Source organism: Engraulis encrasicolus, chromosome 4, assembly GCF_034702125.1.
Source record: "Engraulis encrasicolus isolate BLACKSEA-1 chromosome 4, IST_EnEncr_1.0, whole genome shotgun sequence".
Taxonomy (NCBI): domain Eukaryota; kingdom Metazoa; phylum Chordata; class Actinopteri; order Clupeiformes; family Engraulidae; genus Engraulis; species Engraulis encrasicolus.
Window position 1 is genome coordinate 28,377,896 of NC_085860.1, and position 24,420 is coordinate 28,402,315.

General features: G+C 44.5%; 1 protein-coding gene across 1 annotated transcript in view; it reads left to right on the plus strand.

Annotated features, from left to right (window-relative positions):
- Positions 1-5,531, plus strand: part of LOC134448040 (dual oxidase 1-like) — a 22,009-nt gene extending 16,478 nt beyond the window's left edge. Inside the window, exons 9-11 of the mRNA XM_063197799.1 lie at positions 74-229; positions 1,249-1,377; positions 4,149-5,531. Coding sequence (XP_063053869.1) covers positions 74-229; positions 1,249-1,377; positions 4,149-4,271 — 408 coding nt within the window. The 3' untranslated portion in view covers positions 4,272-5,531. The remainder of the gene's footprint in view (positions 1-73; positions 230-1,248; positions 1,378-4,148) is intronic.
- The last annotated feature ends 18,889 nt before the right edge of the window (positions 5,532-24,420 follow it).

Genomic DNA, 24,420 nt, shown 5'->3' on the forward strand with positions numbered 1-24,420 from the left:
GGCCTACATTGCATTTGGCAGACGTTTTTTTTATTAACCCCATCTCCCTCTCCTCTCCTCCCTTCCCCTCCAGATCTACTTTATCTGGGTGACGCGCACCCAGAGGCAGTTTGAGTGGGTGTCGGACATCATCCGGGAGGTGGAGGAGGCCGACGCGCAGGACCTGGTGTCCGTCCACATCTACATCACTCAGCTGGCACACAAGTTCGACCTCCGCACCACCATGCTGGTGAGCTGCTCCCCTCCCCCTCTCCTATGCTACTTAAGGGCCATTTATACTTATTGACGCTGACGGTTGCAGAGCCTGTGCAACTGTCTGTGCGCGACCACGGCCCCCGCGCAGAGGCTCTGCAACCGTCGTCGCACGCCTCAAAAAAATCCTGACTACGCGGTTGCGACGGTTGCGTAGGTCGCAGAGAAAAGGCTCTGTGATTGGTAGTCTCGCTACTTCCTTGTTCTCGCGGCAGCACAGTTCTCCGGTAGTTTATGAGCGCCAAACTGCTTTCTTTCTAGTGTGTGTGAGTAAATGAAGCTACAATGACTGAATTAGTAAGTAACAAACAAACAATACAACAAACAAACAAACAATCAGTTTAGCACTCGCGGCACAATGCCTGCAGTCTGTATGCTATGTAGCCAAATGTGGCTAACGACATGAGACCTCGTGCGCAGATCTATAACATCAACAGTGGTTAGCGACCGTAACCAACAGGCGCCGTTGCTGAACTATAATCTGCCCTTTAGACTACCTATGATTCTGGGCCCTACTGTGGTGCATATGGTAGGGCACCCGTTCGCTATGCGGCAGACCTGGGTTCGATTCCCGGTCCCGGGTCTAATGCCAACCCTTCCCGGTCTCTCTCTCAATCTCAATCGCTTCCTGTCACCATCTGCACTGTACTATCATGAATAAAGTAAAAAAAGACCAAGAAAATAAACCTAGAATTCTGAAAAGAAGACACCAGAGCAGCACAGATGCGATTTTTTTTTTCTTCCGGCAAGACGCCGGAAGGCAGCACTCCTGGCATGCCACGCGAACACAGGGAAAAATAAGATCTACACCCGTCGTAACGCCGTTACTGTATGTGTGTGTGTGTGTGTGTGTGTGTGTGTGTGTGTGTGTGTGTGTGTTTCTGTGTGTGTGTGTGTGTGTGTGTGTGTGTGTTTCTGTGTGTGTGTGTGTGTGTGTGTGTGTGTGTGTGTGTGTGTGTGTGTGTGTGTGTGTGTGTGTGTGTGTGTGTGTTTCAGTATGTGTGTGAGCGCCACTTCCAGAAGGTGTGGAACAGGAGTGTGTTCACTGGCCTGCGCTCCGTCACACACTTTGGCCGGCCTCCCTTCTCAGCCTTCTTCAGCTCCCTGCAGGAGGTGCACCCTGAGGTAAGCCGCACACACACACACACATACACGCACAGACACACACACAACCACACGCGCATGCGCACACACACACAAATACATACAAATACACACACACATACGCACGCACATGCACATGCACATGCACATGCACGCACACACACACACACACGCACTCACGCGCACAAACACACACACGCACACACACGCATGCATGCGCGTGCACACACACACATACACGCACACACACACATGCACTCACGTGCACAAACACACACACGCACACACACACATGCATGCGCGTGCACACACACACATACACACACACACACACAAATATTCACATGCACGCACGCACGCACGCACGCATGCGCGCACACACACAAACACACACACACACACACGCTCGTCACTCTGCAAGTTGCTGACTACAAGGGGTCTTTCCTAGTCCCTGAAAAAAACATTCATACCAGTGTATCATCCCACTTGTGCTCATTGAATAATTAGAACCCTCTCCTGATGAGCGTCTTGGGTCATAAAATATGCAGTGTTTTTTTTTTTTTTTAAAGATATTTTTTCGTCTTTTTTAGACGTTATTAGTGGGAGGACAGTTTGATAGAGAGGCAGGAAACATTTTGGGAGAGAGAGACGGGGAAGGGTTAGCAAAGGACCTGGGCCGGAATCGAACCCAGGGTAGGCCGCATAGCAGACCTACCGTTAAGCCACCATGGTAGGGTCAAAAGATGCAGTGTTTGATTGTACTGTATGCAATACCTGTAAATGCATGGAAGTTGGTATGGACTCACAGCAGTATAATTAAACCTGGCCGCACCAATTAGAGACTTGTTTGAGCTCACCACACTAAAACAGGAAGCTCTCCACCAAACAATGTAATCTTGGCATTTTTATTTACCTGATACCTGATCAGCAGCAGATTATTTTCTGGGGAATTTGGATCCTAAAATACATGAACGGGGATTTTAAAGAATGTTTTATGAATGTTGTATCTGTATCCCTTATCAGAGAAGGAAATGTTTTAACTGAAAAGCCACAATGTTTCTCATACATGTGGGAGTGAATCACAAACGCACACACAAACATTGCATCGTAAGCACACAGACTTAAAGCACGCACACTTGCACTTCACACCCACAGGGTACAGTAGCTGAAGTGGCCACAGTAGTTCAGAGGAGGAAACTGGATTTATTTTCCAGGCAGGAAACACATTTTAATTTCAGAGGCCTTCACTTACTGGTTCAGCTACTTTAGTTGCTTGTTATGAGTCTTGTTTGCACCTGCCTCTCATGATTTGATTGGTTAGATAGGACACAGGGCTGGGCTGGGGGAGAAATAGGGCCCGGGCACTTTTGGCTTAATGGGGCCCCTCATAATTAGCAGTGCAGAACTGACTCACCGGTGGGCCCTGCAACCTCATGGGCCCCTATTTTAAAGTTAAAATTACATGTCTGAAAATAGGGGCCCATGACGGTGCAGGGCCCACCGAGAAATGCCCGCTGTGCCAGATGGCCAGTCCAGCCCTGATAGGACATGACTACTTGTCTTGCTGCCCTACTAGTAATTACTCTAACTTGTTTCCTATCTGCAGTATTTTGACCGGAGCACTTCAGTTGTTTAAATATGCAAATTTCTGTATCCCTCCACACACACCGGCTCCAACAAGCTCTGCTTGTTGTATTAAATTCCATTGTCCTCGATACATAAATTCCATTGTCCTCGATGGGCAGTCATGGGTGAGCGGTTAGGGCGTCAGACTTGCATCCCAGAGGTTGCCGGTTCGACTCCCGACCCGCCAGGTTGGTGGGGGGAGTAATCAACCAGTGCTCTCCCCTATCCTCCTCCATGACTGAGGTACCCTGAGCATGGTACCGTCCCACCGCACTGCTCCCCATGGGGCGCCACTGAGGGCTGCCCCCTTGCACGGGTGAGGCATAAATGCAATTTCGTTGTGTGCAGTGTGCAGTGTTCACTTGTGTGCTGTGGAGTGCTGTGTCACAATGACAATGGGAGTTGGAGTTTCCCAATGGGGCTTTCACAACTTCACACCGGCAGCAAACTATTCTCTTGGTTATGATTCAAGTCTATTTTGTTGGAGCTGCTCCATCAAATTCATTATTGAATCCATCACTACTATGCTATACAGTAAATAAAAAATGAGTTGTCAATGTTCCTGTAAAATGAACTAATTTTGACACTGACCAAAGGTTATCAGAATGGAGTTAACATCAACTCTGTAAGAGTTATATTAACACTGGCATTTTTTCTGTGTATGTTTGCTGCAGTGTGCCACCACTATGTGGGATCAAGTGAAAATGTCCAATCATTTCTCATCAGTTCAACACATTAATAAATGGAGTGTGATAAATGGGTTGCTATTGTAATGACTGACTATTGGAACATCTCATTACCCAACAGTTGTGACAGTGACATGCATTTCAACAGTCAACCCGAATTATTAGCTGCTTTTGCTTTTTGATTCAACTTGTCAGCATGTATATTTTTTAGTTTTTGTTTCTCTTAAACACATGTTTTAGTTATATATTCCAAAATACGGTAGGGCCTATGCCAATATCAAAGTAAAGCAATGGCTCTGCTTCAGAGCCAACAGAACCAAACTCATACGATAAGGTCGGAGTCAGCAAACAGAGCCAAACTGGATCTGCTTATGCAGATGAGTTAACAGAACCAAACTGGATCTGCTTATGTGTATGAGTTAACAGAACCAAACTGGATCTGCTTATGTGTATGAGTTAACGGAGCGGTGTCTGTTTCAGGTGAAGAAGATCGGGGTGTTCAGCTGTGGCCCGCCGGGTCTCACTAAGAACGTGGAGAAGGCCTGCCAGCAGATGAACAAGCGGGACCAGGCCCACTTCATGCACCACTACGAGAACTTCTAGATCAGTGTTTCTTAAACTTTTTCAGACCGAGGACCACTTGTCCCCCCAAAAATGTTCAGGGACCACCTGTCAACTTAATTCATAGTTGAAGGGTGCTAATTTAACACTGCTAATTAAGATGCAGATCACTTACTTTTTATTCACATTAAAAGCATTATTGTGGTAAAAATAACACTTCAGTTATGTTTAGCTTTGTGATAATGTTACAAATATAGCTGGTGTGTCTTGGAAGAGTAGAAATCCCCTCGCGGACCACCTGAGCTCTGTCATGGACCACCAGTGGTCACCGGACCACACTTTGAGAATCACCGTTCTAGATGTATGATGTTCATTATGTCTTGAGGTTACATTAAATATTCAAGTTCTTTTGTTTCAGACATGTACCTGTAAAAGGTTGTTATCTTTTACCAGACATGTTTTGACGGTGACATGCGTTTTAAAGCACGTCACATCTCAACATCCATGTGACCCTCTGATAAAGACGGAAGTTTCACCGTCGAAACATGTCACGTAAAAGATAACAAACTTGTACATGTCTGAAACAAAATAACTTGATTATTTAAGAGAACTTCTAGAGTTCCTTGTTCTACAGTTCTTAATGAACCACTGGGATCTTCTACAGTAGGCCTACCTGCTTGACAGAGCATATCTAAACCAATCTGAGAGCTTTTAGACTTCCTGCTCAACAGAAACACATCCTGAACCACTTCGAGAACTTCCTGCTCACCAGAAACACATCATGAACCACTTGGAGAACTTTTGTAGTTCCTGCTCCCATGTGTACAGTAGCAGCAAATGTTGGGCCCTATGTCATCTCCAATGGACCCCCGCAGAACATATCTTCATAAATCGGACTGTGTGTGGGCCCCCTTTATACGGTATATGGGGCCCTGGTGACTCAGTCACACTTTACCCCCCTGTACGACACCCCTGTCTGCTCCACAGCATTCCGTACAATGCTACAGGATGATTTGCAGTTGCTGTTCCATAGCCCACTGTATGCACTACTATGAAAGATTGAAACTGAGTTCCTGCACTTCTAAGACCACTTTATGCAGCATTTGACAACTTTAAAAGTTCCTGCTTGCTCACGTGTTGTCCTGGTTTCTGTTTTTCAGTATGACAGCTGATACAATCACAGAGTCATCGCTCTTGCTTGGTCATTCGATCACCCTTTTGATAATTTATTAACATTTAAAATTGTTATTGTTGCCTTTTACGTAGTTCTTATTAGAGGACGTCTGATACACTTGCAGCATTGTTGACGATTTTTTTTTCTATCAAATAAATTCAATTTTGCTGTATTTACTCTCTGGTGTGAATAATTGATACTGTTTTGAATAATAGTGGGGATTTAGTTTCTAATCCAGTTAGGTGGGTTAACAGTACACAGGGAAGTGCTAAACTGGGCCAAAAAAATCAACCTGGCCATTTTGACAATAACAATGAAGACAATAAAGTGTTAAAATGCTTATGTATTATTTAGTCATTTCTAAAAAGAAAAATCAGATGACTGATCAGATGAATTTATATTTCTGGTCCAGAATTAGTATTCCTGTGGTTTGACTATTTGCTTTGACAATGTGTGCTCTGCGCCAAGGAAGAAAAGGATCGTACGTACAGATATTTTGATGACTAGACTAACACGATTAGTCTAATATCATTGGTCTACACAATGAAACACAAATAAAGTTGAGAAACTATCTCTCACACAAAGGCTTGGTACCTAGGTGTTGTCCATTGCAATAAGATCATAGATAAACTTTGTGATAAGACTATTGCACAGTCAGTGTTTGAGGAAGATATGGAACACCTGCTGAGAAACAGGCTGTCATTGAAATCACATCCTTCACCAGACAATATACAGACCAGAGCATCCACCAAAGACACGCACATGCACACATCCTGAAAAACACACCGAGAATAGGAAAACCCTACACGCATGCATGCACACACAGACAGACAGACACACACACACACACACACACACACACACACACACACACACACACACACACAGTATGAGAAATGCACTTGTGACTCTCAATTATAATTTTACAATTAGGAACAAATTAGAACCTATTGCCGAATGCCCAAAGTGATGTAATTATTGCATTTGGCTGTTGTTAAATCAGAGAGGGATTAGTCCTGCACTCTACCATTGTTAATTTCGTCAACCATGACTATGACTAAAATATTTCGTCAAAGCCCTTTTTTGATTTTCGTCATTTCGACTAAGACTAAGACTAAATTGGGAAGGCAATGACTAAAATATGACTAAGACTAAAATTGATTTTCGTCATTGTGACTAAGACTAAGACTAAATTTTAAAAAGCTGACTAAATTAACACTGGTGTTAAATAAAATAGAGAAAAAGAGAACCAGTGTGTGAAGAAGTGTCATTCTGCACAGTGTGATATATGTTAAAAAGAGAAGCAGTGTGTGGGGAGAAGTTTTATTCTGTACAGTCAAAAAGAAGCAGTGTGTGGAGAAGTTCTATTATGTACAGTGTTGACTAAAATGACTAAAAATTGACGAAGCCCAAAATTGATTTTCGTCATTTAGACAAAGACTAAGACTAAATTGGGAAGGCAATGACTAAAAACATAACTATGACTAAAATGGATTTTCGTCATTGTGACTAAGACTACGACTAAATAAAAAAAGCTGACAAAATTAACACTGCACTCTACTACATGAAAGTTTGAAAACTGCCAGAAAACAAAACAAAAAAGTGTTAAATGTTAAGTTATGCTACCATGTCCCAACAAGGTTGTAACATCAGCTACCATGTCCCAATTTGCTTGCAAAATTGTGTTATTATTTGGACTAGAGAAGTCACATATTTGATGTGCTCAGCGACTTCAGCCTTCAGCTCATGTCAAATGTGTGAAGCACACACTCTGTTACCTAATCCCGCTCAAAACCTAAACCAGCTGCTTTACGAAAAATGAGTAGTCTTCCACCACAAATCAAAAGCACAAACCGGATCTCTCCATCCACTTCCATTGAAAATTTGAGCAGGCACACTGTTCTGATATTCTGTTAAGAAATTTAAGCTGAAATGCTCCAGAAGTTTCCAGATACCATTTATTCTGGCATGTTCAGAGAGACTATATCCTTATATGTATATATTCATGTAGGCCGTCGCTTATGTGTTTTGTATTTGCTGATCTGACTGCATACCAGTGTATTTCCAGAAAGCAGAAGACTGTTGTTGTTCATGTTGGCCTAATTGTTGTAGCCTATCATAGTGTATGTATTACCGGCAAGCAGAGCATTGAATCAGGACTCTGCATCATTAATTGTGCTGGGGAATTATTAATGGGAATAATTAATAATTAGACTTTGAGTTAGCATTATTGTACTGTATTGTACTGCTGTTGTATTGTATTGTTTTCCTATCATGCCCAGTGTCAAGCCCAGTGTAACTGGAAGAGTCCCCAAACCCTTTGTGAGAGGCACAATACGTGTTTGAGTCATTAGGCCATGGCACAAAAGTAGATCACGACTCATTCTGCCAAGCACACTACAGGCAGGTGTGTGTGTGTGTGTGTGTGTGTGTGTGTGTGTGTGTGTGTGTGTGTGTGTGTGTGTGTGTGTGTGTGTGTGTGTGTGTGTGTGTGTGTGTGTGTGTGTGTGTGTGTGTGTGTGTGTGTGTGTGCGTGCGTGCGTCTGCATGCGCGTATGTGAATGCACGTGTGTGCCCAATTTTTTGTGTGAATAAAGCAGCCAGAAATATCTGACACAGAATCTTAGAGGGAATCAGATTTGTATGAGAATGTGTGTGTTGTGTGAGGCTTCTATCCATGCATCAATCAGCAGTAGGGCATGCTCCTTGTATACACACTATTGTGTCCTGTCTGGAAATCAGTAGTTAATCTTCATGTTTGATGTGTGTGTGTGTGTGTGTGTGTGTGTGTGTGTGTGTGTGTGTGTGTGTGTGTGTGTGTGTGTGTGTGTGTGTGTGTGTGTGTGTGTGTGTGTGTGTGTGTGTGTGTGTGTGTGTGTGCGTACCTGTACGTGTGTCCATTCAAATCATTTCTGACTCCTGGTGTCACCATTTACTTGGGTAACTATTTACCCGTCCACACCCCCTCTGCACGTGATTATGTTGTGTACTTAAGTTCACACAGATTTGTCATTCGCAAAGTTGATAAAGCACGGCACACAAAAACTACCAGACTGATTCAACCAGTGTCCAACCAGTGAGCGATCCAACCAGTATGATCAATTCACCAAGAGTAGGCCTATGTCTCTCCAACCCACATCTCATAAATGGGGATCCCTTTACTTTGCAACTGAGAACAGTGTTTACCAAATAGGTGTATGGACCTGAAAAGAAGAGCATAACTAGGCCTATGCAATCACCTCTGACTGCCAGAGGTGCATCCCTGAAACACCCCATTGAACTCATGCTGCCCATTCACAAATTGTACCCTTTTCACAAATACTTACCACCAAATTCTAAGTATTCATTATGACTGGAAAAATGGCACTTATTATGAGTACAAGATTTGGGAGGTGTGTGTGTGTGTGTGTGTGTGTGTGTGTGTGTGTGTGTGTGTGTGTGTGTGTGTGTGTGTGTGTGTGTGTGTGTGTGTGTGTGTGTGTGTGTGTGTGTGTGTGTGTGTGTGTGTGTGTGTGTGTGTGTGTGTGTGTGTGTGTTTGTGTGTGTGTGTGTGTTTTGAATGTCTGCCCATATGGTACTGGTGTGTGTGTCATTCAGACATCACTCACCTGGAATTGTCTGGAAGAACTAGAATGTCCATGGGAGCGGCACCAGAGCTGGAACACAGACAACCAATCAAACATCAGCACTGAACAACCAATCAAACATCAGCACTGGACAACCTGTCAGACATCAGCAATGGACCACCAATAAAACAATAGTGCAGGACATCCAACAATCAGCATGGCATAACCAACAACCAGTCAACACATCCATTTGACACAACCACTTAGTAAGTGTTCTGATGGCTATAAACTGTGTAAACATAGTTTCCCCACCCATGCTGTAAATTAACGGTGCCACCCAATAACAAAGAGTCTGCCAATTGATAACAGGAGCACAACATTAGACTAACAATAGGTATCTTATATGATCTTGTGAGATTACTGGTCTTTGATCTCCACTCTGAAACAACAAACCTTAACTCTCAGACTGGCACTGATGGACCGAACAACAACCACAGAATTTTTAATCAGGTGATTCAGCGCTGCTAATGAACAAATATTTAAAAATGTGGGCTAATTGATGAAATGCAAATATTTAATTGCAAATATCTATTTGTTTAAATTTGACGCGCTGGTGTGGTCATGACAGCATGATAACATTCCCACATTTCCTTGTCAAAGCACTTACCGTATAAGAGAGAATGCCCATTCACTTTCTACACATTTCCTTGTAGTTGTCTGCCCTACCGTGGCTCTAAGGGCACTGGGGTACTGGGCTGCTGCGCCGGCGACTCCGGGTTCGATTCCGGCCCGGGTCATTTGCCGATCCCTCCCCATCTCTCTCTCCCCACTCATTTTCTGTCTCTCTCACTGTCCTATCATGAATAAAGTCAGAAAAGCCTCCAAATATATATATATATTTTAAAACATTGCCTTGTCAGGCACAAATTCCCTCATCGTTGCACCTTGGATTGGAATGAACCACTGCCCTCTAGTGGTGATTTAATGTCATCACACACAGCACAGTGGAGCTGTAGCTGGACCTGAATCAAAGGGAGCAACATGGCCTAGGCCTACTGTTTTATATTTGGCCTCTGTGTTAGAGGTGCTCTCTGCGATGACTGATTGGGTGTTGGGGTATTTTTCATGGCCAAGGATTAACTGTTAGTATTGCAATAAGGTAAAAAGCAAGGTGGTGAGGTAAAAAGTAAAATTATATAGGCCTACTTCAGAGAAAAATCTGACAATAGGCCTTTTAATGGCAAATTCATCATAATCATCACAGGTTAATTTTAACACATCCGTCCGGAGCTAAATTAGCGGTGCCAAGCTGTCCAGGCAGGCGTCTCCCACTAACCCCTTAGCAGTGTGGAATGGTCTACTTAGCGGTGCGCTAATCCTCTTAGCCTGTAAGCAGGAGGCCAGTCGCCTCGTCCCGTCCGTGTCCATATCTCCTCATCCTGTTTCAGACAGCCCAACGCAACTCTAGCTGGCGTCCAAGCTGTGTCTAGATTTCACTACGTCCAGGTCGTATCTAGATTTCACTGCCGCCATACACTGTAGGGTCTAGATAAGCTGTGTCCAGGCATTTTTTTTTTAATTATTTACTGGATTTCTCTACGTCTAACTCGAGGCCTTTCAAGAGCTCTGCATCCAGGCCTTGTCTGGTTGATTTTTCTGCACCCAGACATACCCAGCTTTCACTGCGTCCAGGTGTGCGTAGCAGGTCTCACTGCGTCTTGGCTGTGTCAGGATTTCACCCCCTTCTTCCTGGTGGGTTAAGCTGTCTCTTTGCCATCGGCCCCCAGGATCGGCTCCGGGATCCCCTGCTGTGTTCAGCTTGACCCAGGCCACCTAGGAAGTCTTTGGCGGCGGCGGATTGCGCCCCCTTACCGCTCTGCAATCGGATCTCGGATCTCTTTAAGGACCCAGGCGATATCAAAAGAAGTCCCCCCCCCCTCACCCCTCTGGTTACCAGCTCCCTCCTGCACCGAAAGAAGTGTCCCCCTGTCCCCATCCCCATCCCCCTCACCTCTGGTCACCATCTCCCTCTCTTTAAGGACCAAGGCAACATCGAAAGGCCTCCCCCCCACCCCTCTCCCCTCCATCCACCCCTCTGCCCACCACCTCGCTCCCTCCAGCACCATGCCCCCCACCCGGCTTTGAGGATGCTCCTGCCCCTGCTGCGGCCCTGGGTGCACAGCGGGGCCGGGGACGGTCAGGACGTCCGTTGGATCCCCCCCCTGCACGACAAGATGTTCGGCAGCGGGACCAGGAAGTGGTTTGTGCGTACAAAGACTAACAAGAAGCAGCAGAAGCAGCAGCAGCAGCAGCAGAAGAAGAAGCGTGGTGGCCTTGCCGGCGTCGGCACTGCCAACCGGAAGCCATCGCGCGGTGGCATCGGTATCGGCGGTGGTAGAGGCGGCCTGGGCCTGGTCGGCATTAGTGCCATCAGAAAGAGGCGAGGGGCGGCGCCGCGCGTACTCAAACGGCACCGGGGCCTGCTGCTGGAGAGGCTGGATGTGGCCCAGGTGTTGCCGCCGCTGGTGCGGGCGCAGGTGTTCTCCCCCGCCGAGCAGCAGGACGTGCTGGGGCAGGCCAGCCCCCGGAGGAGGGCCGAGCGCTTCCTGGAGCTGCTGGGGGCCAAGGGGCCGGCGGGGCTGCACGCCTTCTGCTGCGTGCTGGAGCACACCTGCCCACACCTGCTCACCTGCCTGCTGCTCGATGGACACGGTAAGACCCACACACACACAGCCATGGACACACACACGGACATGCACACGGACACGGACACGGACACGGACACACACTCTCACACACACACACACACACACACACACACACACACACACACACACACACACACACACACACACACACACACATACACACACACACACACACACACACACACACAACACTGACACAGACTAATAGGACACACACACAAGCACATACACACACACATAGACACACACACACACACACACACACACACACACACACACACACACACACACACACACATACACACACACGCACACACACGCACACACACGCACACACACACACACACACACACACACACACCACTTACACAGACTACCGGGACACATACCCGCACATACCGTATACATACACATACACATACAGTTCTGTATACTTGAACACACATGCACACACACGCATTCTGCATTCTCACCTACACACAAATGTGCAGGCATGAACACACATCCACACACAAACGTGTACATACAAACACATGGGCTTACACATGCACACACACGCACACACACACACACAAACAAAGACACATACAAACACGCTCAAGTTGTGAGCGATTCCACGTGTGTTGTTGGCAGCGTAGCTGTTGGTGTCGGTGTTGCTAATTGCATTGACAGCATGGTGTCTTTTGGTGACATTAGAGGCGTTGCTGTTGTTATGGGAGGTGTTTGTTGTGCATGAATGAATGACCGAATGATTTGATGAAAAATGGACAGAGCAAAGGACAGGAATAAAGGAATAAATGATGGCTGCACAACACAAACCACAGACTCATGCAATTACAAATAGAATGACAACTCATTTGAAAACACACCATAAAATAAAAAACTGAATGGTGCATATACTGTATAGAAGACTTTTGTGCCTGAATTTAGGATGCAAAGGAGATTTACTTCCTGTCATCTGAAAATTGCCTAGTAAATCTTGTACCATGGTTATAACTGGTTTCCCTTGAAAACTTTGTTGTGGCTTTGTGTGTCATGCTGTACTAGACTTGTCACTTTCTATGTGAGCCTATTGTCTATGTACTGTATATTATAGTAGTTAAGTTCAGTATACTCCTACTCTTCGTGACATACTGTAGATGTGACCTATTGTTGTGGTGCAGCAAGAAGCTGCTGTTGTGGGTGATGTGAATACGTAGATAATTGTGGTTGTGTTGGTGTGGTGGGTGATGGCAATGATTTTGTTGAACGTGGTTGCGTTGTTTCAGGTAATACTGTACGTACATTGTTTTTGCTGATGATGCTGTGTGGTTGTGCTGTTTTTGGTGGTTTTAATACTGTATATTGGTTGTTGTTGTTGTTTTTGTTGTTGTAGTAGTAGTGCACAGACAGGGGGAGTAGGCCAGGGACCTGGCAAAGTAGTAATCCAGGTTAAGTTTACCAGGTTAAGTTGATGTAGTGGTAAATCAACTAATAGAAGAGCCCGGAGTAGAGTTTTCAAAAAATCGAAATAATATTTGTGTGTGTGTGTGTGTGTGTGTGTGTGTGTGTGTGTGTGTGTGTGTGTGTGTGTGTGTGTGTGTGTGTGTGTGTTCCTGTCGACTATGTATTTCCGTTTTGTTGTTTATGGGTTCAGAGCTGGGAAGGCTGGAAAAGGTTGGAAAGGTTGGACAAGGTTAGGAGCCCCTGCTATACATGGGTTCTAAATGTTTGTTTTCTCCTCCTTTCTCTGGCTGCGCGGCACTAGCTGTGCACAACTCAACCTCTCATTGTTGGAAGCCGCTGTTCGTCAAAAAATTATTTTAAAAAAACGTGGTTGGCTGCCAGTGTCTTGCCCCTCCTCACAACATCGTGTTTATAAACACGGTGAACCCATGTATAGCTAAAGGGGGTAGAATTGATGCTGTTAGTGGTCTTAGTTGGTGTTATTGTTCCAGGTGCATATTGTGGTGATATTGATGGTGAGCGTGGTGGTGGGGCTAGCCCTTTGAGGAGTAGCATCTCATATGTGATTAGAATTTTTGCAAAGTTTTGACAGAGATTCACTATGATGTCACAAGCACTTTTGTGGGACTTTTAACACAGAGTTCTATGGGAGCTGTAGAATGTTCAAATAGAAAATTCTAGATGAACTGTGGAGCTATTCAAAGGGCTCGAGACAGTGGGAGGAGTGGAGCAAGAGGCAGAATGAGCCATCCTCCATCTTGAGGTAGCCACTCCTCCCTCCCCTCCGTCCCCTCCCCTCCCTCCCCTCCCTCCTGCAGGTGGGAGAAAATAGTATGGCTAATCCTGATGGATTACTGCCCAGCCAGAGAGACATGTGGGGTGCGCCCGTGTAAACGTGCGAGAGTGCGTGTGTGAGAGATACAGCGAGCGTGTGTGTGTGTGTGAGAGAGAGAGAGAGAGAGAGAGAGAGAGAGAGAGAGAGAGAGAGAAAGAAAGGGAGAGAGAGAGAGGGAGAGAGAGAGAGAGAGAGAGAGAGAGAGAGAGAGAGAGAGAGAGGGCATGTGTTTATGTGGCTAGGCGTGTGTGTGTGTGTGTGTGTGTGTGTGTGTGTGTGTGTGTGTGTGTGTGTGTGTGTGTGTGTGTGTGTGTGTGTGTGTGTGTGTGTGTGTGTGTGTTTGTGTGTGTGTGTGTATGTTTGTGTAGGTGTGTCTACGGGTGACAGATGGCGTGAGATACACAGTAGACAGTAGAATGTCTTAGTGGTGTCAGATTCACTTGTGGCCTCAGACATGAAGATCTTGCCAGATCTGCCATAGGCTAAATCCTCTGGGTTCACTAGAGCAGGTGGGGGGGGCTGGACCACATGCTGTGGGTGGGCTATAGGCTACATACGTACTCCAGGTATAGGCCTACTGTAAGAGGTCAAAGAACCAAAGATTACGCTAAATAGTGCAGGTGGATATGTCAGAAAAAAGAGGTTTAGGAACATTTCATATAGATTTTTCCAAATTGTGTTTTTTATCAACTACAAACCCCATAGTCTTCAAATCCACCTGTTTCCATTTTTTTTCCGAAGTGGAAACGCCCAAAATCCAAGATGGCGGATATGCAGTCAGATTCTAACACAATTGAATGTAATGGAAGGAAACATGTCATATACATTTTTGGAATTGGTGTTTTTTAGCATCTCTTGGACCCCCTGAATACAAAACTGCCAGATTCTATTTCCCCCCTTCATTTTTAGAACCAAAATCCAAGATGGCTGACATAAGATATAGCAAAAATGACATGTTTGGTGTTTTGAGGTCTCTAAAGTCATTGTTTTTTTCTTGTATTTTTAATATTGTTGATGTATACAGGACCGTTCAGTCAGTCATTACATGAACTTTATTCAAAAATCATTTAAAATTTATAAAAATTCAACATGACATCTATAAAACGATTGCGTAAGCTTACCTCTCTATATGGCCAGCTGATGTGTCTCATCCCAAATCTGAGCTGGCCCCTTTGATAATTTGTGTTTTATATTTCTAGGACCCCCTCTGAAAACAAAACAATCTGTTTCCAATTTTTAGAAGCAAAATCCAAGATGGTCAACATTGTAGCAAAATATGAACATTTGGTATTTTCAGGTTTATTAAGCTATTGTGTTATTTTGTACGCCTATTGGTAATATTTTGATAGGCACATAACTGTCATTACATTAAATGTTTCGTCTCATAGGAAGAGCATCTGGAATTTGGGGTGACACACTGTAAATCTTGTGCGCACATGTCGGCTAGCAATTGGCTAGTTGCAAAAAGTTGGCCTGTTGCCTCCAACTAAACTCTCCAAACTGATCAGAAAGTAAAAGAAAATTCTATTAATTCATTTCATTGAACAACTGTAAAAAAATAATGGGCAAGAGGACCACCTTCATGATGTGCAGCATCATTGAGGGAGCCAGTTTCTTTTCATTTTTATGTCAATTATTTTCATAAAAGATTCACACTTGTGCCACTAATACGGATCCTCATGATGCCAAAGGTCTCACAAAGGTCAGTGTATGATAGTGTGGCAATCAGCAGTCAGCGCACCTGCCAATCTTGCACCTGAAACACAGAGGACAGACCAAGGAACCAGCAGGGAGGACAGCCAAGCCCCCTTGAGTCATGACATATGGTAGTACTTTGGGTTTGGGTTCAAATAACAGAAGGCCTTGGTTCCAAGTCGTGTGAGCCCACTCTCCTCTTCTTCATTACACATGGCTTCAGAATTGGGATGACTTGCTATGAGGCCAACATAGGCATGCCAACCAGATGAGCCACAACAGACCCACAGAGACGTGATCTCAATGGATGCTACTGATGGGTGAAGCATAATATTAGACACCATGGATGATATAGGCCTAAGTAAGTTGGGAATTATATGAGGGACGTTCAGAGCGTGAGAGTGGGCTTACCGTAGGGAAGACCATATCAGGGTATGACCCATCACTACAGTTGAGGATATTCTCTGACTGTCATGCCAGAGAGCCCAGTTCTATGAGCAGAGAGCATGGCAAGATTGTTGGCATTGGAGGAATGCAAGATCCCGAATAGAACATACGGTTTCACAGCCTTCAGATAAGCTGAGGCCGACCTTGAAGCAACTTTGTAGCCCTTTGCCTCGATATAGGCAGCCAATCCAGTGAATGTGCATATTACTGTACAGGTAGCACTGCATAATAGGTAGGCCTACTGTACATGAAGTGACTCATAGCAATTGTTGTTGGAATAATCATTCGGACCAGCATGGAATCCTCTGTGCTCGAATTCACAAATGAATGGAGTAGAGTATCATTTATTGATTTATAGACCTGAAAGCAACATTAATGTTGATTTTGCTAAAAAAAAATGTCTTCCATCTTGGATTTTGTAATGGGCTTAGTTTATGTAATGGCTGACTTCACATTCATGTAACAAATATTACCAAAACAAGTCAACAATGGCTTTATAGACTTCAAAATATTAAATATGCCAATTTCGCCATAAATTATGTCAGCCATCTTGGATTTTGCCACAAAAAATGAAGGAAAACATTGAAAATAATTTGTTTTCTATTCAATGTTGCCCTGGAATTATAAAACAGTTCAATTGAACCTTAAAACGGCATTAATGGTGAAATTTCTACACACAATGGCAGCCATCTTGAATTTGCCACTAAATGTTCACGTAAAAAATGGAAACAGGTGGATTTGTATTCAGGGGGGTTCTAGAAGTAAAAAAAACAACAAATCGAAAAATCTATATGAAATGTTCCAAAACTTACATATCAACCTATACTAAAATAGAAAGGGTAGCACTTTACAGTGGATCTACCACATTAGCTACAGTGTAATAACCAGTGTAACAATATTCAATACCATGTAATACCAGTGTAATACCATGTACCAACCCTAACCCTAACCCTAGATGTAAGTACAAAATTGGTACATGGTGTTACACTGGTATTACATGGTAATAAATATTGTTACACTGGTTATTACACTGTAAGTAATGTGGTAGATCCACTGTAATAGAACCATTAAAATAAAGTGTATACATGGAATAGAAAGTTAGTTAAGTAAAACATCCTAGGACCATATTGCTAATTATTTACTTTTTAATAACCTGACTTTCTGGAGGGGGTTGGGCCATGCATTCACTATCCCGTTGAAAAAGTGCTGCCATGTTGAAATAGGGGAAATATTTACATTAGCTCCTATGAGAGGAATATGTTTAATTAAGCTTCATGTCATAACATTTTATTTTACCAAATACCCTGTGTCCATCTAGCATTGCTCTCTCCCACATGGCCGTAACTACCATTGAGTACACAGAGGTCATGTCCTCGATATTTTTTTTTCAGTAATGTAAAATGTATCTATTGATGAAAACCGATATATGATCAACAATGATATGCCACTCCCATTTATTCTCAAGGCAGTGATTAATGAAAACCAAGTTAAGAGTTTGACTGAAGTGTTTGAAGCGTTTTAAATCTACAGTATGCAGTACAGCACGCAGTATTTGACCTCTGTATTTGAAAATGTCTGGTTACGGCCCTGCTCTCCCACCACATGAAATATCAAAACTGACAAGCCAGCAATGCGGCAGTAGTCTGCATTTTGTTTACAATAATGCCATTGGGGACATTACGTAACAGCACATGCAGTGATTTGAAGGAGCATTTTTCAGTGTCAATCAAGTCAAACTCTCGTACAGTAGCTATCGCTTCTTACCATGGCCAGACAGCTTATCTTCATGCTCATCTGCTGCCATTTCACGCAGTTTAAAGGGATACTGTGCAGGAAATGGTCAAAAAAGGTACTACAACTATGCTGCACATTGAAACTGGGTTGGCTTTGGCCAAATTTGATATTTCCATGACAGTTTACAAAGTAATACAAAAAATATTTTCTAGTATGGTCCAAGTAGAGTCATTTTTGCAGCTAAAAATGGCTATTTTTGGAAATTCAAAATGGCGGACCATGGAGAAGATCCATCTTTTCATGTATGAAAAGTGCAATTTTTCCAGTCATAATGAATACTTAGAATTTGGTGGTGGTGGTAAGTATTCATGAAAAAGGTAACATTAGTGAATGGGCAGCATGAACTCTTCTTCATCAAGAAGTTACTTCACATATGCAATTCATTTGAGCATGGCGGGCGGCTAATTTGGATGGAAACGAGAGAAATTGACGGATGTCCGACTTAGTGAATTGCACTGTCTGTCTAAAAGTCTGTCCGCCCATGATGTCTGTGGTCATCTAAGGGGGCGCCAAACTCAATACATCACATGCATTTAGTGCTGGCCAGGGGGGCAGGTTGTCATCGATGATTGCTCGTGTTTACGCTCTATCTTTAATTGTTTTGTTCCTTTGACGTCTCATACTGGTAGGATTACAGTTATACTTAATGGCGTCAGGTTAATATTAGAGTGCTGCTATCACATTAGGCTTTCTAAGGCTTTATCAGTGAGGCTAACCAGAGAGGAAGGGCCCCAGATGTGCTGTTGTTGTGATGGGCGCATCAGTGGTATTTGTGTGTGTGTGTGCGTGTGTGCGTGTGTGTGTGTGTGTGTGTGTGTGTGTGTGTGTGTGTGTGTGTGTGTGTGTGTGTGTGTGTGTGTGTGTGCCTACAAGGACAATGTTCACGGGACGATCACAGGAGACAGCATTTGGTCCAGTCCAGGTCTACATTCAGTAACACAGATCTGTGCGTGCGAGTGTACGTGCGTGAATGCGTGCGGTGTGTCTATGTGCGCACAGCTGGTCAGGTCCAGCATTTGGCCTGGTATAGCTCTACGTCTGCGTTCAGTAAGACAGATCTGTGCGTGCGAGTGTACATGCGTGAATGCGTGCGGCGTGTGTTTGTGCGCACAGCTGGTCAGGTCGAGGTTCAGCATGTGCCCAAAAGAAATGGGGCAGCTACCTGAATAGACAAAGTGGCCAGACGAGAGGACACACACGGCATGATAGTCCAAGATGTCAGTGCCAGGATGCATTGGGCTCAAATTGTGAAAGAGTGATACAGGGAAGAACACGATACAGCATTTTCACACATGGATGATCAGCATAGTCCAAAACAAAACCCCAATGGGTATTATTTGGGATTTACTTTGAACAGAGTTTTCCCAGCTGTCAAAACTCTTCATCCTGATCTTGGTGTTTTTTATTTTGCCTTTTATGCCTTTGGACAGGTCAGTGAGAGAGGATGACATGCAGGAACGAGTGAGAGGGAGAGAATGGGGGAAAGGAAATGGCCTCTGGTCAGTCTTGAACCCGTGTCAACAGATATACTGCCTGGTATCAGTTAGACAACTGAGCCAAGGCCCAAAACAAAACCTTTGAAGATGATCAAGTGTACCTCTGGCTGGAAATTAGAGATGGGATTTATGGCTCTTTAGCGGGATCCGGATCTTAGTGGCTCGTTCCTTTCAAAGAGCCGTTCAAAAAACTGGCTCTTTTTAAAATTATTTATTCAGTGTTTAGAATGTAATATTTTGACTCCACCTCAAGGTAATTTTGTCCAAACAACAACTGATTATTCTCCTGCTTCTAAAGACCGTTTTTGCCACTCCTTAAGGCAAACAATTGTGTTTTTTCCCACATTTAATTACTCTGGTTGAGGTCACGTGCTTAAAATGAATGAAAGGGTGCCTCACCAAAAAAAAAGGTTGAGTGGCTCCCCCAGCTGTGATCCGGTTCCCATCGTTCACTTCAGGGAGCCGTTCAAAAGAACCGGCTCGTTCGTGAACGACACACCTCTACTGGAAATAAATGCATTACTGCACATGTTGTACAATTGCAGACGTTTTCAAAGATGATGATTTACACTACTCTAATGTACTCTGCTGTAGTCTACTCTATTGTATTCTACTTAAACTGTATTAACCCATTAAGACACGGCCCCTGTTATAAATTAGATGTTATCAGAATGGCAATGGAAGTCCAAACAGTACAGCCTTAGAACAAAGGTCAGGCTTTACAACAGCAATGTCAAGGCTGTCCTGCTGTACGGCCCTGAGTGCTGGAGAGTAACAAAAACAAGACATGCGAAATGTAAATGTCTTCCATAACAACTGCCACCACAAAATTTGCAACATCTTTCAACGAAGAGGATAAGTAAGTAAGTAAGAATGGCAATGACCAAGTCATTATGTATTGCTAAAGGTCCTGTGCGCTGTCATAGTGGTGTAGTACTATGGTAGTACATTTTTTCAGCGACTACTACAATGTTCCAGTGGTGGAACGGTGTCTGTAGTAGTGATTTTACTGTACATCACATGGAGTGTGACCTGGTGGCAGTTGCAAATGCACAGTACTTGGCTAGGTGGCGCCAGACTCTCTGAGTTAGTGCTCTCAACACTAAGGGGAATGTGAGGCTATACAGAGTGTGTTTATGTTAATATGTGTGTGCAAAGCGCTTAACGATCTGTGTGAGTACACGTGTATATGTGTGTGTGTGTGTGTGGGGGGGGGTCAGCAGTGATGGGGTGGTGTGTGTGTGTGTGTGTGTGTGTGCGCGCGCGCGTGTGTGTGTGTGTGTGTGTGTGTGTGTGTGTGTGTGTGTGTGTGTGTGTGTGAGAGAGAGAGAGAGAGACACAGACAGACAGATAGACAGAGAGAGGGGGGGGGAGAAAGAGAGAGAGAGTGTGTGTGAGAGTATGTTGGGGGTATAGTTGTATACCCATGGTCCTTCTGGCTGTTTCAGGTCAAATTCTTGTTTACGGTATCATACCTCCAGCACAAATTGCTACATCTAGCGAAAGGCCATCTGCTCTTTTTTAAGCCTACAACACTTGCACTCACAGTCCAATGTACAACACGACCAAACAAACACATAGACACTCATGCACACACGCACAGGGCCCCCCCAGCCCAATACTTACAATGTAATAAGGACCCAATTCTGGGGCCCCTCTCTCCCTGGGCCCCGGACAACTGTCCTATATTGTCCACCCCCTGTTGGCACCCCTGCACAGGCACGACGCACACACACGAGTGTTGATTCAAATTCTGTTCCCTCTCCGCAGATGGGTCTTTGGGCCAGAAATGCAAGCAGGTCCCAGCAGTGTCCCCCTGTAACCATGGCGATGACCTCCCGAGAGGTCAGGAGGGGATGTGCCTGCCCCCCCTCTACACGGACCCCCTCTACGACACCAGGTAACACACTAGTGGAGAACAGCACTGCTGCACACACACACACACACACACACACTGTTGGAAAACAGCACTGCTGCACACACACACACACACACACACACACACACACACACACACACACACACACACACACACACACACACACACACACACCAGTTAACACACTGTTGGAAAACAGCACTGCTGCACACACACACAGGGCCGCTAACAGGTTTGGCTGGGCCCGGGACAAAAAAATTATCAATGGGCCCCCCTTCCTCCTACCCACCCCCCACCAAAAAAAAACAAAAAAGCAACCACCATGCCACCATTTTTTTCAAGAGAGACCAGGTGGCCAGACTACACTTTCGGCCTGAAAGCGCACCACTCTCACGTGATATGCTATGTATTATTAGGCCTACCCATTATAAAAGAAATGGCATTGGTATCAAAGTAGCCTCACAAATCAATGACGCATACAATAATTCCATAGTAAATGATCTATCCATCCAACTATTCATGCAATTTTGCCAACATTTATTTAGAAATGAAACAAAATAAATAGGATTCACATCATTAATAACACACATGTACATGTAATTTACTTTGGCAATTTGAAGGCTTGCACATCAAAACGTGCCTGACTGAATCAGCTCCCGTTTGCTAAACTGACTCAGAAATATTCTAGTAAGACTGACTTCAAGTGACATGTGATGACAGTGAACAAGTGAGCAGCACACCAAAGAATTCAGTGGAACACAGATCTTGTGCTGTGCTCCCTCATCAAAATCTTCCCACACCAGGAATAGCCAAACACAGGAACAAGTCAAGTTGCAGAAATGTATATTCAAAAAGGATCTACACTGTTTCTCCCCACAAAGTTAACAGGTTGATTAAGTGTTAGCATTTGCGCTAAGCGGGATTTATACGCGCTAAGCGAAATAGCGTTGCATAGCGCTGTTCTAAAAGTTCTCCCTTGCCCTCTCCCTGCTCGCGACGCAACTTCTCATCATGTTATGACTGTGGGCTAATGTGCATATTCCTAGCTATAAGGTCACAGATGGTCAGATTTGAAACACAATTTTACTAAGTTGTGGTTATAAAATGATGCGACTGTGTGACTGATCATGTTTTAAACATGAATGCTGCGGTGCAGTGCGTGTCTGTTTATGAAGGGAAACTTTTGCTTTGTTTGTGTCCTCTGCTATTGTTAGTACCTGCATCATCTGAAGAACTTTTTACTGAAATCCTGGGGCTTCTGGTGTCTTCCTCTATTTTTCTCCTATCCTTCATTTTCTGCCCTCCTGGTTTGAACGACTGCTTCTTCAGACACCTTGGCATTGGCAAATTGGCACGAGCCGCGTTAAGTTGAAGCCGTTTTTTTCTTTCTCATAATGACCGACCAAACCATTTGTGCACTGGGGGTGGGGGAGGTGGGGGTTCTTGATCCTTTTTTAAGGGCAGGAAAGGCAAAATATCTGCATCATTTATTTAATGTAAATATAGCGCAATCTCCCTCTCTCAAAAAACATCTTATTTTGAAATGAAATAGAACCATTAATCACAAACTTCTGGGCCCCCCTATCCCAGGGCCCGGGACAAAAAGCCCTTTTGTCCCCCCCTGTCGGCGGGGCTGCACACACACACACACACACACACACACACACACACACACACACACACACACACACACACACACACACACACACACACACACACACAAGGTAACACACTGTTGGAAAACAGCACTGCTACGGCACCCACATAACGAGCACAGTATATAGTTTTCACTCTGTCACACTTTCAAGTATGCACATGAACACACACACACACGCATACACACACACACACACACACACACACACTACACTACACTACACTCACACATATACTTTACTCTCCCTTCTCTCTCTCTCTCTCTCTCTCTCTCTCTCTCTCTCTCTCTCTCTCTCTCTCTCTCTCTCTCACCGTACATACTGTACTTTCTCACGCACCCACACACACCACCTCTATCTCTTTTTCCCTTTCTCTCTGTTGTCTTCGTCACGTTGTATCCTCATCCCTCCCTCTACTGTGCTGTCTCTCTTTCCCCTCAGACCTTCCATTGCTCTTTTACCTCAACATCACCCTCTATCTCTCTCCCTGCTTTCCATCCCTTACTCTGTATCCCTCCTTTCTCCTATCTCTGCTTCACACTCCCCACCTTCTCCGACCCCCGTCTCTCTCTGTCTCTCTGTCTCTCTCTCTCTCTCTCTCTCTCTCACCCCCCCTTCTTTCCTCCACCCTCACCCTGAGCTAGGTTACGCAACAGCAGCCCAGTCAAAGGGGTGCAGAGTGTGGATGAGCTGTTGTGTGTGCATTGGTGTGTGTGTCTGCATTATGTAGCAACCCTGCTCTTTAGCAAGATGGCATAAAATATTGACAGTCTAGGGATGAATACTCACTTAACCAGAGGCCTGGGGTAAACAGTGGGAGTAGTTACTAATGACTGCTGTGCATTATGGTTGTACGCGAGCCCCCACTCTGAGTTACACCCAGAGACATGCTAAATTCATATTAAACAAATCACAGATTACTGACCACCCCGACATTAGAAATGATCAGGTACGGCATATTAAAAATATAAGCAAAAGACATTTATTAAAACCGAATCATGAGTTAAACTCTCATAGACATATTTAAACAATCAACCCAAACAGAAATGGAAAAAATACCCGGCCGGGGTTTCAAAACAGTTATTAAAGGGCCCAGTTGGCGCGCAGCGTTGGAGCTCATTCATAAATCTCAACGAACGAACGTCTGTCAGTGTAAGCTTACTCACGAGCCGAGTTCCCTTGTATGATACCGGTAATCCAAGTTAGCAAAGTAGCACCGCTTGCGACTCTCCAACCATGGCCATCCCCGGTTATCCTCCACGACTCCACAACCGAACCGGGACACCGAACATGTCTTTGGCGCTGGGAAGTAGTGGTAATCCTGGAAGGGTCCCGAAAACACAGCTGGTGTTGTGCTAGCGAACTAGCATATTCGTCAGCTCACAGCCAGCTAGCATGTCCCAAATCGCAAGCAGAGCAGAACTTAAAACACAACAGTAAATAAACTTGAACGACACCGGCGTACCGGGTGCCTACTGAACCTTAATTAAAATTTC